The sequence below is a fragment of the Lygodium microphyllum genome, chromosome 13 (assembly GCF_053477565.2).
Source record: "Lygodium microphyllum isolate KBCC chromosome 13, Lygodium_microphyllum_v1.1.10, whole genome shotgun sequence".
Taxonomy (NCBI): Eukaryota; Viridiplantae; Streptophyta; class Polypodiopsida; order Schizaeales; family Lygodiaceae; genus Lygodium; species Lygodium microphyllum.
Window position 1 is genome coordinate 41,376,157 of NC_141147.1, and position 15,924 is coordinate 41,392,080.

Here is a 15,924-nt window from a genome sequence, read left to right on the forward strand (position 1 = left end):
AGGTGAGGATAAGGAATTTTAAATTAATAAGAAATTTTGTTTGCATTTTGCATGACGCACGATCACATCTAGATAGGCTAGGCACAATTCTTCAAATGCATACATTATTTTTGTGTGAGCATGGATTGATTGGTTGCATATCATGGATCCAATATTGCATATTTTTTCAAATCATGAATGGTTGTGCACGGAGTTCTCTTTCAAAGCATATTCCTGCTAGGACACATTGCATAAAAAACAGGTTCATATCCAGAGAATGCTTATTTTGAAGACTCGAGGATCAAAGGAAAAAATCGTACGTTTTACATCGTCAGGTGATAATACTAGTAATATCGGTTGATAAACGCAAGATTGTTTGAATATTGGCTTCATTATACATCACCACGAGTATTTCCTGAAGAAAAAGAGGACATGTGTGTTGAAAGTATATACAATTACAAGAACAATAGGCTAAGAAAGGGAATAAGTCGTCCAAGATAAAAGATGGAGAAAAATGATTGAATTTACGAATATCAGTATTTTTGCCCATTTTAGAGAGATGTTCGTAATTCTGCTCGCGTTAGCTTGTCGACCAGATGCGTTCGGATCGTTTTGAGTACCTGAACAACTATATTCGGAGTTCAAATGATGAAGTTATGATCTAAACAAGTTGCAAACATGCATAAAGCAAAAAAAACGAAAATAGTAAAAAGCAGTAAAAAAGTAAAAGCCAAAAGATGAAAGCAAAAAGCCTAATGTGTGTGAGTGTGGATACAAAACTATATAAGGAGATGAGAATGGAGAGTTAAGGGCCTTCCCCCTTGATTATAATTGTATTTTATGAGAGAGGAGAGAGGAGGGTCGCATGCTAGAGTGAGCTCTTGTCATGCTAATTTGGAAGTTGGAGCTTTTGGATGTCGAAGCACCGAGTGTCGGCTCAAGGTTGTTAAGGTACGAAAATATATCTCACTTGGTTTGTTTTCGAATTATTGGTATTTCCATTGTGTGGTTGTGTGATGCTCTACCCACATACGGGTTTTAAATTTTTTGAGAGCTATAAGAGGCATTGTTTTTAGTCTTGTTTTGTGGTGTTTTATCGAATATCTGAATTTTTCAAATTGAGTTGTGCATTCGACAAAGTCAATTACCCCAACCGGCACTCCTTAACGTCTCGTTATCGGGTTGTGAGTGAGGCTTGCTCTCGATCACCGCTCGCATAACAACGCGATGGTGGACACCTTCTTAAACTAGCATGTCTCTGCACTCTTAGAGTCAACGGGCCCATAGGATTCATTGTCTTTAGCTTTTCCATTCTTCAGTCTTCTATTGCATTTATTCACACAGATACACATTCATTGCATTGTCTTTTCAGTTAGATTTTTTCTATCTATTATGATTTGCTTTGGAGCATCTCACCACTGACCTCTGTGTTTGCAGATTCTCATCTCTTTTGCAAGGTTTTATCTTTTAGTATAGGGCTAACTTGCAGATTGCTTTGGTCCTACCTGGGCTAGATCCGTGGGGATGCACACCGTTCCTTTCATGGTTTCATCATCCTAGGAGTGCTTGCTCTTCTTTCAATATGAAGGTTTCCTTTCCCGAGGCGAATTGTGCAACATCACTATCGATGCTATCATGGTGATGACTTCTACCTTGCTCTTCCAACGAGGTGCTTCATCCACTTCATCTTCATTATCTTCTTCCATTCCTTATGGTTCTTGGCACCACACGAAGACCGACATCAAGCTCCTCTTCCTTCTTCGACATCCGCATCCAGGTTGAGAGGGAGTTCCTACCCTTCTTGGTATTCTACAAGCTTCAACACTTTGTCTTCGACATCGGCTTCTCCCCACTGTTGTACGTTCCCCTTTACATTGCATGATTTCATCATCTTTGTACTAAGGTGCTTGGGTAAGTGAACAATTTTCCCACAAGGGACATTGTCCAAGTGGCACCTGTTGCATTAGCATTCTTCAACATGTAGCATACTTTGCATCTCATTGTGCAAAGCACCACTTGAGCGGATCCTAAGTTGTTTCCACCGGCGAATGTTGTCACCACACCACCATACTCCTCCATCACATGGATACTTCATCAGTTGTTTTTCCTCGTCATCAACACCCTTGAGTGGATGGGTAAGCTTGTATTGTTTTGTGATGTGTTGGGTGTACCCTTCCTACTCCCGTCTTTTGGGTCACTATTACTCAATCGGCTGTATCCCATCACATTTCACTCACTTTTATTTTTATTGTTTTATTTTTTAAACAAGTTCAATGTGATTCCATCCGCCTTTGTAGGGTTTGATAGGCCACTGGGCAGCCGATGTGCACCATTTCTCCGATGCCCTGTCCTCTCTAGAGTGACTACTTGGACTCCCTTGGTAAGATAACAATCGCCTCTGTAGTCTTGGTAGACCACTAGACAACCAACATGCACCCTTTGTCTAATGCCCTAGTTGCTTTAGGGTGGGATGCCTTAGGATAAGTAAAAATCAAAGTGGCTAACCTAACCTTTCAGCTCAGTTTTGGGCTTGAGAGGGGGTGAGCTAAAACACACTTTTCATATTATTAGCATTCTTAAACAGCCCCAAAGCACACTTAGTTAATGAAAAATCCTAAAAAGGAAAGCAATCCGAGAGAGTTTCAATGGTCTCCCAAAAACCCTAATTTTTGGGCCACCTTCAACATCTATAAATAGATAGCCTCCCCCCATTTAGCTTCATTCCCCTCTGTGTAGGTTTCACACCCTTGAGTGCAAATTTCAACCATCAGTCTACCTTTGTGTGGCTGTCCAACCTTCGAGACTGCTATCACCTCTCCATCAGCCCTTGCAATGCCCTGGCGTCTTCCTCCAAGCTGCATTTGGCATCTTCCAACCATCGCCAGCATCTTCATCACCCTCAACTGCTTGCATTTGGTATCATCTTTCCAAGTGACAGCTTCCTCCATCAAGCAACAACTCCTTTACACCAAGCGATAACTATCAGCCCTCTTCGTCATTTGTCCAGCTTGCGTTTGGTGCTCCAAGTCCTCCTAACACCCGTGTTTGCTACATCCTCTCCATCCTACACTCCGACTAGTGGTCACATACTTGGGATCCATCTCTGATGGATGTCACTCTTCAACACACTACTCTGCCCTTGAGTATTTGTACATTTACATTCATTTGCAATATTCATTCACTTCAGAGTTGTGTTCTTCTCTCTCTTCTTCTATTTGTTTTTAAGTTTTTGTATTTAAGTTTTGAGTTTATGCGTTTAGGGTTTGAGTTTTGAGTTTTTGCGTTTAGGGTTTGAGTTTTGCTTTCTGTGTGTCTGTGTTTGTCTCTTTGTGTTTCTATTGTGGTCGTATACTATGTTTCCTCAATGCAAACCCTAGCAGTTTTCTTCACACTTGGTTCCTCCAAGAACGCCGCGAGCCATCCTGTGATTGCCACTCCTCAAGGACCCCCTCAATCCTTGCATCATGAAGTGTCAGAGACCAACGAGGAGGTCAGATCTTGTCTCATTGCTCTCCATCAGCTGAAGTTTCTAGAAGGTCCATTGATGGCGAGGAAGCAAATGGTGAATCTAGTGGTTGAGAACTAAGCTTTTTATCCGAAGAGTCCTCAAGAGGCACAAGCTCTAGAGAAACGGTCGCTAGTGCCCAACTATCACCGGGATCTCCAAGAATAGGGTGTTCCTCACCCCCCTCTGAGATTAAAACTTCCATGAACCTAACATCAGGGCTCGTGTAGACATCCCACTTAACAGGATCATACAATTAGTAGCCTTGAGATTGTGAGCTATAGCCCACAAACACCTGTCTTCTGGAATTCGCTTCTAATTTGTCACACTATTGTCTTCAGGATGTGAACCTAGGCATCACATCCAAAAACCCTGAAATAAGAAACGTCTAGCTTAAACCCAAAGTACACCTCATAAGGGGTCATATCAACAACAACAAAAGTAGGGGATCGATTAAGGATGTGAACTGCAATAGCCACAGTCTCAACCCATAGACACTGAGGTGTTTAACGATGCTCCATCATGGTACAAGCCATCTCAATCACACTACCATTCTTCCGCTCCAATATGTCATTATTCTAAGGGGTGTTGGTATTAGCAAACTCCTGGTGAATACCACGATTTCCACAAGAAATGAGCAAGCTCATTAGACACATTCAATTTTCGGCCCAATCTCCAACTCCAACTTCAAGAAATAAGCCCATGTCATCCTACTGTAATCATCCACAATTAGCATGAAATACAAGCTCCCTTGAAGGGACTCCATCCGCATTGGTCCACAAAGATCGGTAGAAACAAGCTCCAAGGGTATCGAAGATCGCCTCAAAGTCTTGCTACGAACACCACAAATCTGCTTCCCACGGATGCAGGATACACAAGGCTGTTGGCTCACCACAATATCCGGCAAACCTCGAAAAAGGTATCCCTTAGATGCCTTCCGAAGGTAATCATAGTTGAGGTGGCCAATCCGAGCACGCCAAAGCTTAGACTAAGTTTGTGAGATAAGAAGAGAAATCAAGGCAAAAGAATACCGCAACTTATAGACCCCATTCTCCTCATATCCTGAAGAAAACATGTCTCGATCCACAATCAAGAATCCACATCAAATTCAACCAAAAGACGGAGGGCACAAATCTTGTGCACCGAAAGTAAATGGTAGCCCAAGGCTGGCACATAAAGCACCTCAGATGTATGGGAACCACCTCGCCCATCTGGAAAAAGATGCATGTCTCCCCGTCCCTGTATAGGAATAAGCGAACTATCACCAATGAGAATCTGGCCATATGAAGACTACAAATGAGTAATACCTGCTGAAGAAGGAGTTATGTGCCGTGAGGCACCACTTTTAACAATCCACTCCTAAAGTGTTGGTCAAATCCTCAACCACCTCCAAGTAAAGGAAAGCAGCTGATAAGGAAGCAACTACCACTCCGGAATCCTTTGAAGATTTCTCCTTTTTCTCCTTGTCCTTCTTCTCCTTGTGGAGGCAATCCTTCTTTCACAGTGACCTGTCTTGCCACATATGTGACAAGTGGACTCCTTTTCTTTGTCCTCCTTTTGGTCCTTTCTCTTCTTCTAAGAGTACTGACCAACCAAAGCCTTAGATTTAGAAGCATTGGTCCCTTTCAATTGCTCCTCTTGGTCCAAGACAATAGGAACCAACGCTTCCCACCGAAGAGTCTCAGACCGCCCTGAAGCAATCAAGGCGGAATAAAAACCATTGAAAGGGGGCATTAACCAAAGAAGAGTTATCGCATGTCGATCACCTTCCTTGTGTTTTGTACCTACATCTGAAGCTGCCTCAACTTGTTAATATGCTCCTGCATAAAAGATGACTTGTTGACACTCATGGTTCTCATCTGCACTTCCAAAGAAACTCGCTTCATGTGTTAGAGTGCAGCAATGCGGAAGCATAGGACAAAGACTGAGAGAGAGTGAACACAAAGAGAAGAGAGAGAGAAAAGGAGATAGTGTAAATGCAGAAAATCTGCGGTGTAGTATGTTGTATAAGAGTGCAGAAATACACAAGGGGACAAAGGAAATATCTGCGTATGTCTCCGATTTGATGACCTCGATCTCCGTCAGCCCGAGCACAGTCTATCTTAGCCAAGAGATCTTCAAGATCAGAATCTGAAATCACCGAATAATGATAATGACTGGAGTGTGCCACCAACTCGCTATAAATAGCCAAAAAGAATAGCAATCACAACAGCAGGTCGGATGCATTAAATGCAGCCGACAGCACATTAAATACTGCAGAATCTGTCCAACTGCAGCAAACTAGCAAACTGGGACGCCTGTACTGTTAGCAGAGTATTTGTCAGCTCATGTGTGAGTCTGAGCTTGATCTAAGCTGGGCATTTTTATTAGGTATTTTAGGTTTTTTTCTGGTGTGGCATTTTATGCCAGTGGAGCATTTTATGCACCAGTCGGCCAGCATTAATACTGGCCGACCAGCATTTATTGCTCCCCACTTTTCAGCCTATTTATACTCAGTGGCTCCTCCTCAGTCAGTATCATCTTCACCATCTGCAGACTCTGTGGAGAGAGGAGCCAATGCCAGTGCCCACGCAGTCAGTGACTCACTGTTGTATGCGACTGTCTCGTGTTCAGATATATGGATTCCATTTCCCGTGCATACATCTGAGTTCTCATCTGTATCGTGTTCTTTTCTTTTCTCTTTTTGTCTTGTGTTTCAGCAATTTATTTCAGCACATGTTTATGCTTCCACCGCTGCTCCACTTCTGACATGTACCTACTGTGCCACGTGGCACCTGTACCTGCCTATTGTCCGACTGCTGACGACTGTCCAAGAAATGACATTGTCTAACATCATGATGGTCGTTGTACATCTGATCAAGCTCTAGCCATATCTCCCAGGCCACCATCCAATGCTCAATATGAGAGAGAACAATTATAGTACAGGAGATAAAAACGAGCAAATGCAAAAGTTAAGTTTATCCCAATGTGTCAGGTCTTTGCCAACTCCACCTTATCACTGGAAGAGAGTATGGACTAGTCTTGCGAAGGACAATGAATAGCTTCCGTAACAAGCTCCACCAAATCATTGGACTCCAAAATGGCAAGCATCATGACCCACCAGATGCGGTAATTCTCGCCATCAAGCTTTTGATCTGATGGAAGAGCCAGTAACACGGGCACTTTCCGGTCCACTATCACCTGAAACTTTGTCTCAATCTTAGAAGATATCTTCACCTACGATGCCAGCACAAAACACAAAAAAGCAGCCCCCTCTGACTATGAAAATGCAGCTTGCTAGGGCTCTTTACCACTCATCCTGCTCCTTCACCCACCGGAGACAATGAAAAGATAAAATCTGCACTTCAAGGCCCAAAACGCAACCTTCTTCCTTTTCTAACAACAAAAACCAACAATAGCTTCAGCAAATCTTCTTCTTTCTCGCACACCCACGCTTGCCTCAACCTTGTTCTGATCCGCAGCCCTCCTGCTCGCCCTTGAACGCTAAAAATGCAGCTTTGTGTCGCGCTGAAATCTCCCCTTCAGTAGATCCACCCTAGGTTAGTCCTTCAATGCTCTGATACCATATTAGAGTGAAGTAGTGCAAAAGCGAATGGCCAAGAGAGAATGAACAAAGAGAGGAGAGAGAGAGAAAGAGAGAAAGAGATAATGAAACGCAGAAAATCTGTAGTGAAGAATGTAGTATAAGGATGCAAAAATATACACGTGTAACAAGCATATTTGCATATGTCTGCACCTCGAAGTTCTCAATCTCCGTGAACCCCTAGGACTGTCTCTACGGTTTGCAACCTACAAACAGGGAGCACAACTGACCAAGACTGTGAAAAACGAGGTCAATAAATAGGCCAGCAAAAAATAGCAAAAAATAGCAAAAATAACAAGTTGGTCAACAAAATTGTCCGACCTGCAACGTCGTCGACTGCCACGTGTTGCCTGCCTACTGTATCTATCACCTATTGTACTTGCAGCTCCTATTGCTCATGCCTGTCCAAGGAATGTCTAGATCTAACAAGAACAAGTTTGTTAGGCTTATTATCAAGATCTCGACTGACAAGAAACCTGCAGATCTACTCACTAAAAGTCTCTCAACGGAACATTTTGCCTTCCTTACGAAGATAATGGGCGTAGGACATTGCATTCAACTTCCTCCTTTATGCTCTCGTGATGATTACCTCCCCTCCCAGCCATTCTCCAGACCCCCCTCCCACTCGGTCAGATTTTCTCTCCCCTGCGTCCACAATCACGCACCCTCACTGACATGGCAATGACCACACATGCAAGGGCTGCTTTCCGTCTTTTCATTGAGACCAGAGTTTTGTTTCCTTCATCATCATCTATGTTATTATTCTCTCTCTGTGGTTTCTTCTTTCTATGCTACACGCTCACACCAACCACAATTGAGACCAACAATTGCCATCATAGTTTCCATGCATTTCAAAAACACGAGTTTTAGAGACTAAAAGAATCAAAGTTTCAGCCATTTGAGATTTTTGTGGAAATGACGTTTTGAAATTACTAAATAAAATAATGTGTGTGTGTGTGTGTGTGTGTGTAGATAGATCCATGATTCACATTGCACAATTTTGCATGGTTATCAGTTTTCTAAGCTGCAACTTGCAAGATTCTTTAGTATTAAGTAATCTTAATTCACCTAAAATAACTTACAATATTTTGAAACAAAACAGCCTACATGTGACACATGAGTTTATAAGAGTAACATGGCACCAATTAGGTTTGGGGGCCATGGTAATTTGTTGGCTACAAACTGCCCAAACATCAAACAAATGACACATGGCTGAAATATTGTGCATGTGGCTGGCCAGATTAAAAATTTATTATAACTTGGCTGAAAGTTGCAAAATTTCAGGTTTAAAATCTACAAGAAAATAGGCTGAATGTTCACAAACGAATGATACATAGGCTGAAATAGTGCATACACAGCTAGCAAGACAAAAAATCATATACCTTGGCTGAAAATTGCAAAAATTCAGGTCTAAAATCTGCACAAAAACAGGCTGAATGTTCACAGCTGAAGCTTACCTTTTCAGAAGAGAGCTTTCAGCATTGCCAAAGTAACCACAGGCTGGTGTGCAGCAGCAGTTGGGGCAGGTGTGCAGCAGTTTGAGCAGGCATAGCAGTCCAAAACCTGCAGGGAGCAGGCAATTTTTTCAAATGACAAAAAAAAACAGAGTCAAAAAGGGGATTTTACCTTGCTTTTCAACCAACCTGCCCGAAATGCCACTTCCAAGAAATGAAAATGGCCAGAAACAGCCATCCCGTTTCAATAGGTCTGAAACGCCATTTCTAGAGGCTATGGTTGCCATTGGGATGCTTATTTACAGTTTCATACAAAGACCTAACCCATAGGGAGAAGAAGAACTTAAGGATACTAAACAGAGTTAACCGTAATATGTTCAAAAATCACAAGAAGCCCACACTAGAATCAACATCAAACAGCTTTGAACCATTACATTTCACCTACCTACAAAATTTTTGAAACTAAGACGCTTCTTCTCAAACCAAAGAATATTGAATGAGAGTATAAAAATGAGAAAAGAAAAAGCCATTTTAACACTAGGCTCATTGTGTACAGCATGAAGTCTTAAACCTCAAAAGAAAGTCGTTTTAACACGAGGCTCATGTACAACATGGAGTATCACATCCTGGAAGGGGTAGTGAAATTACACCCTCAGTTAATTTGATGTCGCTTGCAATGTCATGATCATGCTAAGGAAAAAAGGCTGTAACTTGTCTATACGGACAACAGCAGAATGACATTTAGGGACACTTCCATATGAACATGAAGACAATGGCCATCTTTTGTTAAAATTTTATGCAAGGCACTATAATAAAGCTACTTAGACCTAGGTTTTCATAAAGCTTTGATGCTAGGAGCTATCCATAAAATTTCATCATCTCATTTCTTCCCAATATAGTTCTCCAGTCATAATGATGTACACAGGACAGCTGTGTATATGCACGCTCTCCAATAAGAACCATTTGACAGCATTGCCCACTGGCACTTGTGTGACAATGCAGAGATATTTACAAGTTGGCCTCTAGGCCTCTATACAGAACCACATTACAAGGTACATGCAAGGTAAGGACACAACCATCAACCCTGTTTTTTCCAACTCTGTACAACAGAAAGAAGCGAGACAACACTATGCAACTCCAAATGATATATGATCAGGCACCATTGCCAAAGTCACCACGAAGTAATCAGTTCCAGCAGGTAAACCATATGGATTCAATCGACACCTGAGACCGGCAGTTGTTATTGAGCCAGAGGATTCTTTTCCACTCTCAGACATAAAGCTACTTTCAGAAGGCTCTTGTGCAACATTCCTTTCAATATGTACTATCTGACCGATAATGTGTCGCTGACTAGCTGGAAGGTTTTCAAGAAAAAGTGCAAGTGATTCATCAGACAAGTAATAGTTGGGGCAGCCATGATTTATTGCCTCATAATGACCAAATGAATTTGGTGAGAAGATGGCCAGCTCATGCACTTGAAAACGTGTGTAACAAATCTTCCCTTTATATGCCTGCAATTAATGAAGCACTCAGAAAAAAGAGGCATTTAAAATAAAAATGCTTCACAATTAGACCTGCTACTAATCTAATCTGCTGCTTCTCTTTCGAGGTAAAAACCAAATACGATTACCTGTTTATCAACTTTGCGTTTGTTATATTGACTCTTTAACAAGTCTGTCTTGCTCTCTAGCTCTGCAGCTAACCTGCTCTTGCTGGCCTCAAGAACAGTGTAGCGGTCTTGCAATTCAGATCTCTGCTGAGCAAGCCAAACTACTCTTTCAGCCAATGCCCTCACACATGCACGAAATTCCAGAGTCCCATCATCACCCGTTTCATTGCTGTTTAGCACCCCATCCCAAACCGGGGATTCAAAAAATGATAACCACAGAAAATATCATAAAGACAATGATGTTACTAACTAGTTTGATACTGCCTAAACAACCAATTTATGTGCTTCAAAGAATAAAAGAAAAACACAAGCCAAGTCGCCTAAAAGAAAAAACCTAGCCAAGGAAGTTGCAAATGAGCGTAGTGACTCTGAAAAGCCTGCTGTTCCAGATGGCGTAGAAGTAACAGCCTGTCGAAGCCTCTCCACCAAGCCACGCAGCCGCACACTGGATGTGCGCAATGAATTATATTCAGCTGCCTTGCGGTCAGCAGAGCACTGCTTTGTTCGTGCTTCCTCTCGTGCTAAATGCAAAGTATTTTCCAGCTCAGCACAATTCATCTACATAATCAATGCTAATCTTAGTACATGCTACCAACTATAAAAGGCAACAACAAAACTAGTAGCTCATACACCAGCAAACTGATATGAATTGTGATTACTTGACACTCATCGAGCAGTACAGAATTGTCTTGTAGCTGTCTCCTGAGGCATTCTGCATCTTTCAAGGCAGCATCCAACTTCTCTTGTAATGCTGCACACTCGTTTTCCTTCTCTGACAACACACCTCTCAACCTTTCCAGTTGATCATCCTTAGACTTCACATCTTTGCCAACAAAAATTTCAGAAACACCATCTTGCAATTGGCCTGAAATACAATGTAATTCAGCTTCCTCAGAATGCTCCTTGGTTCCCAGGCCAACTTGCAATTGGTGCTGTGTATCTACCAATGTACCAGGGGATCCAACGAAGGGATCACTCATGGTTTCATCACCCCCCTCATGAGAAGGCCTATCCCCCCTGCCACTGCCAGGAGAGAGGGGGCTCTTCACACCTACTGAGAATGGACTGCTGATTCCATCATCCATTGACTCAGCTGTAGCTGTAGTTTCCAACATCCTGCCCTCTCCAGTAATGACTGAATGGTCATCCTTACCTTCATTACTCTCCACTTCTTGTCTTGAAACTTCGAATTGGCTGTTAGCACCACTCATACACGACTTCTGTAAATTATACTGATCTGAAAGTCTCTGCTCCAGCTCACGAACACGTTTCTCATATGAATTGCATTGCAGTTGAATAGCCTTTACCATACCTTCTAGGCGTCTGGCATATTCATCCTTTAAAGCTAAGGCTTGATTAGTTTTCTCAGCAGCAATGCTCCTGCTCTTAGATTCATCATCCTCACTTGAAATGTATGCATCAAAGTCCGGATCCATAATGCATAAGCGGGCAATGGCTGAGGCAAGTCCTGCCTTCAGTTGAGCATTTTCAACCTCCAGTTTACTTGTGCCTGCAATCTCTTCACTCGTCACATCTTCAATTGATGCTAGATCGAGGTTATAACTGGTACCTAAAGTGCTGTCTTCACCAATGCGAGAATAGATACTACTACTCTCAATGGGAGGAATGAAGCTTGTTTCACATGAGTTAGACATGTAGGCAGGACCCTTTGAGTGTGATCCTAAAACAGACTCAGGAGCATATTTTTCAAGATCCTTCATGTCTATATCCAGGAGGTCTGTGTCATAAGGTTCAATGTTCACCAAGCACTGACTAGGAACACCAAATAAACCCAAAGAAACAAGTATATCCCGAGGAATAAACCTGCTCTGCACTCGAAGAAACTCTTCCCGTCGAGCAACTTCAGCTTCCCTTATTCTTGCCATTTTCTCTGCCAGTTGCCCAGCCTGACCCATGTAAAGCTTCATGTCAGACTTTCTTCTCACTACCTCTGCTAGACAGGCCCTGTACGCTGGACCTATCCTTCGAACAAGCTTCAACTCCCAGAAAGTTTCATCTTGCCGAGCCATTGCCTCCTTGAAAGCAGACAATTGATAGCGCATGTCACGAATATTCGACTGTAAGGATGCAACTCTCTGCATGCACTTATGCACACACACGTTCATCTCATTTTTCTTGGCAGTGAGACCATTCAAACAATCACCAAGTTTCTTATAGCAAGCTTCTATTCTAGGAAGGTGGTTCTTATCATGCACATCATACATGGGACCAAGAGCAGAAACTGCATCATGTGGCCTTAATGAAACAGATACATGATTGCTTGCACTGTCATCGACAAGCTTCTTCACCTTATCCACATCCTTACTGCAAGGCAGAAGAAAAACAGACAGTCCATTCAAAAATTTCAGAGAGATGTTAGTGGTTTACAGAGTTCATGGTTTTCATCTACCAAGCTCAAAAACTGGCACTCTAAGCTGACAAGTTATTTGGCAAATAGTTACCAGTCTAGACAAGTATCACAGTGCTATACACACTCATACCCCTACTTCAAACGATGACCAAAGATCGATGACATTGGCTTCTTATGAATGTAGGACAAGGATCATAACTAAACCTTTCAACTGATTTCCTGTACATCTGTGATTGAACTATTGAAATGCATTGAATATAGTATTCAACCTGCCTTATTGTATCCTTTGAGCTAGCCAAAACATTATTTGACTACATATACAAGGAAGCAAAAAACAAATGTCAAAAAGAGCACTATCAACAGCCCTTCCACAGTTAAAATGGTTTGAGATGATTTGCCCACCACATGTGAAGGTACAATGAAATCCTGAGCATAAACGCATGGATTGCAATAAAATATGCATATTTGCACACATATATATTAATGTTAAGGACAGTATGCAAAACTGAACAAGCCATTCAATGCATTACACTCATATGCATATTTGCAAACATACATGTTAATGATAAGGACAGTATGCAAAACTGAACAAGCCATTTAATGCATTACCCTCATATGGGGTTCCCATATGCAAGGAGAGCTATCTCATAGAGAATACAAGAAGCAACCTTACCTGCAAACTTTAGCATAGCATAACGTGACAAGAGCCTAGAAAACATAATAGCAGTAAAGCATTGAAAGCAGGCCGCTCTGACCAAACATGTAACACCCAGGGACAAATGACCATGTAAGTAGAACAATACACAGAATGTTATGAATGTGCGTAGACAGGTATTGGCTTGGCTAAGAACCTACATGTGCATAGAAGTTGTGTTTACATGTGAGTGCCTGCCCGTTAAAGGCTGATGGGGCTGCACAATTATCGCATCAGCCTTCACATGTGCTTGCACTACAAAACCATCTTGATGTCTTGTGGAGGTCCACAGTTTTCACATCACTAGTATGTGCACAAAGAACACTCAAGTGGTACACTTTCAGGTTAACCACCATAAAAATTAACAGCTTAGCATGTAAGAGTGTTAAAACGAAGGTCATGACTGATTTGTAGATTCCCCTTATGATACAGAGACACTGGTTTCATACTGATATACATCAAAGAAGATCCAATACCAGCAAACAGACGCTTGTACCTGAGTGACTGCATAATACTGCTCTCCTCTTCAATAATGCAGGCACAATTACCAATCATTTGCTCTAGACTATGGGAATCCAGAGAAGTTACAGTCTCAAACATTGCTTTCACATCTTGCTGTAGCTCCTGATACATCGCTTTTAACTGCAGCACTTTGCCCTGAAACTGTTTGTGAGAGGTAGCACAGCCTTCTGCGCATTTCCTTAATCGGCTTACATCCAAACAATCAGCCAATGTATTTCGACCATTTAAGACGAGAGATGGATGTAATCTGCAACCCATCAAGCGCTCTAAGTCTCTATCAAAGTTCACCAAAATTTTAGCATGCTGTCTGTATTGCTTTGTGAACAGTTTCATGAACTCCATATAATTTTGATCAAAAAGCTTGTAGAATCGTTCCATGCTTGCCTTTGCTGTGCCCAATGCCAACCGCTGCACTTGGAGTTCTCTGTGCAACTGCTTACCTGCTTCATACTTGTCCTGGCTTGCAGTAAATATTGCATGTGCTTTCTGAAGATGGTATCTAAACTGTCTCTCATACAAAGGCAGTGCCTTAAGTGCAGGATCAGATGCATCATCTAAAGGGTGACCACAGAGAGATGCTGAAGGCGGGGAGGGTACAACCAACTCCTTCACCTGAACCTGTTCAGGTGGTGGTGGAGGTGCATCTGCCATCAGCCTGACCCTGTTGTAAAGGAATATATGACGGCCATGGGTAGATAGCTCATAGAAAGCAAGTGTACGCTGGGGTTCCAAGCGTACATCATCACAAATCAAAAGCTGATCCTGGCGTGGGATGCAAGCTAGTGATACCAACCATGTTTGAACAAGCTCAACCGTGGTGGCTGCTGGACAAGCCAGCTCAAATGAGTGGCCATTTTCGGCTATAAACACCGTGAATTTGACTGATTCCTCCATTCGCAAAATAAGACTGTACTACAAACCCATTGAATACAGATAGCTAAACCTGTAAAGTATCCAAGGCTGTAGAGCACTGTGCTGTACTCAGAAGCTAGTTCGGTGGCAGCTTCAAAAGTTTTTCTAACAATACACTTGACTGGAACAGGAGGCACGCCTTTGTTATGCTTGAGTACAATCTTTCTCTTATGCCACAGCTTGAAAATGGTGAGTACAATCTTTATCTAATTCCATAGCTTGAATATGATTGAGAATGCACTTGTAATGGATAAAGAGAACCAACGATCCCAGCAAAATGACACAACCGGCCATCTTACCTGTAATTATCAGCCAATTCCCCCCATCCTCATGGATGTGTGACTGTGCCTCTACAATCTGTTGATCTGAAGGTGTCTCATTTGCCTATCGATCAAGATAAGACACGCAGGCAAAGCTTCATCCATCAACAAACCGTTAAACCTTCTTACTCGGGGGTAATTAACCCTGCAAAACGTGAGAAAGGCCCTTTCTTTCTCGCTTGTAGGCGGAAGAGAGATACTCTGCTTGAATGACAGGCAAAACTTAGACTGCGGGAGAGGATCTACAAGAAGAAACTTCTTCTTCGTCGTCGTCGTCGTCTTCTTAGACCGCGGGTGACGATCTAGACCTAGAAATGATCAGGCAATTGCCTCAATGTGTACCGAGCATGCTCGCAGGGGGGGGGCTTCTGAGGTGTGGCAGTCTGCTTCTGCCTAGTCTTCGTCCTCTGTCTTCTTCTTCTTCTTCTTCTTCGTTCCTTCCTGTCTTCTGGTGGAATGCGTGAGGCAAAAGGAAAGCCAAAGCACAGGCCGGCGAGTTTAACTGCGTTTTATCCTCTGATGACGATGATGATGATCATGAATTCGCGATGATGATGTTGTTGCGGCGCTTCCTTTTAATAAAGTCGCCTTGCCGCGCAGAGAATAAGGCCTTTTTGGCCCATGGCCACCCATCCATTTTAGAGCCGTGTCGCCCCAGGTTGATATTGGGATTTTTTTTTTTTAATGCTAACTTACATTTAACATTTCTCGACTAACATACCAGTCATGTTAGGGGCACTGGGGGGGAATGTTTCCCATAAGGTCTTCCATCTTTTCCCAACAATTGATTGCAACCTCTAAAATGGCAGGGGTTTTTAAGAAAACGTGTTGACTCTTTCACTAGTGTACAGTAGTCATGTATACCAAAAACCAGTTCAAATGTTGCACCATCACATCTTGAGCACATGAGGCATT

The 15,924-nt window shown here is 42.4% G+C and overlaps 2 protein-coding genes across 3 annotated transcripts; both read right to left on the reverse strand.

The window, feature by feature from the left end:
- Positions 1-320: 320 nt before the first annotated feature.
- On the reverse strand, positions 321-9,232 carry LOC148026547 (uncharacterized). 2 transcript variants are annotated; one of them, XM_087690990.1, is made up of 3 exons: positions 8,711-9,232; positions 8,525-8,630; positions 321-599 (listed from the first exon to the last, which is right to left on the reverse strand). In XM_087690990.1, the coding sequence occupies exons 1-3, from the start codon at positions 8,757-8,759 to the stop codon at positions 560-562; spliced, it is 195 nt and encodes a 64-aa protein (XP_087547116.1). In that variant the 5' UTR covers positions 8,760-9,232; the 3' UTR covers positions 321-559. The 2 variants fall into 2 exon arrangements, with proteins under 2 accessions (XP_087547116.1, XP_087547115.1); XM_087690989.1 differs by having other exon boundaries at positions 321-607.
- A 148-nt stretch (positions 9,233-9,380) lies between these two features.
- On the reverse strand, positions 9,381-15,588 carry LOC148026548 (autophagy-like protein). Its single transcript, XM_087690988.1, has 5 exons — positions 13,752-15,588; positions 10,850-12,515; positions 10,525-10,748; positions 10,152-10,359; positions 9,381-10,032 (listed from the first exon to the last, which is right to left on the reverse strand). The coding sequence occupies exons 1-5, from the start codon at positions 14,669-14,671 to the stop codon at positions 9,649-9,651; spliced, it is 3,402 nt and encodes a 1,133-aa protein (XP_087547114.1). The 5' UTR covers positions 14,672-15,588; the 3' UTR covers positions 9,381-9,648.
- Between the last annotated feature and the right edge of the window lie 336 nt (positions 15,589-15,924).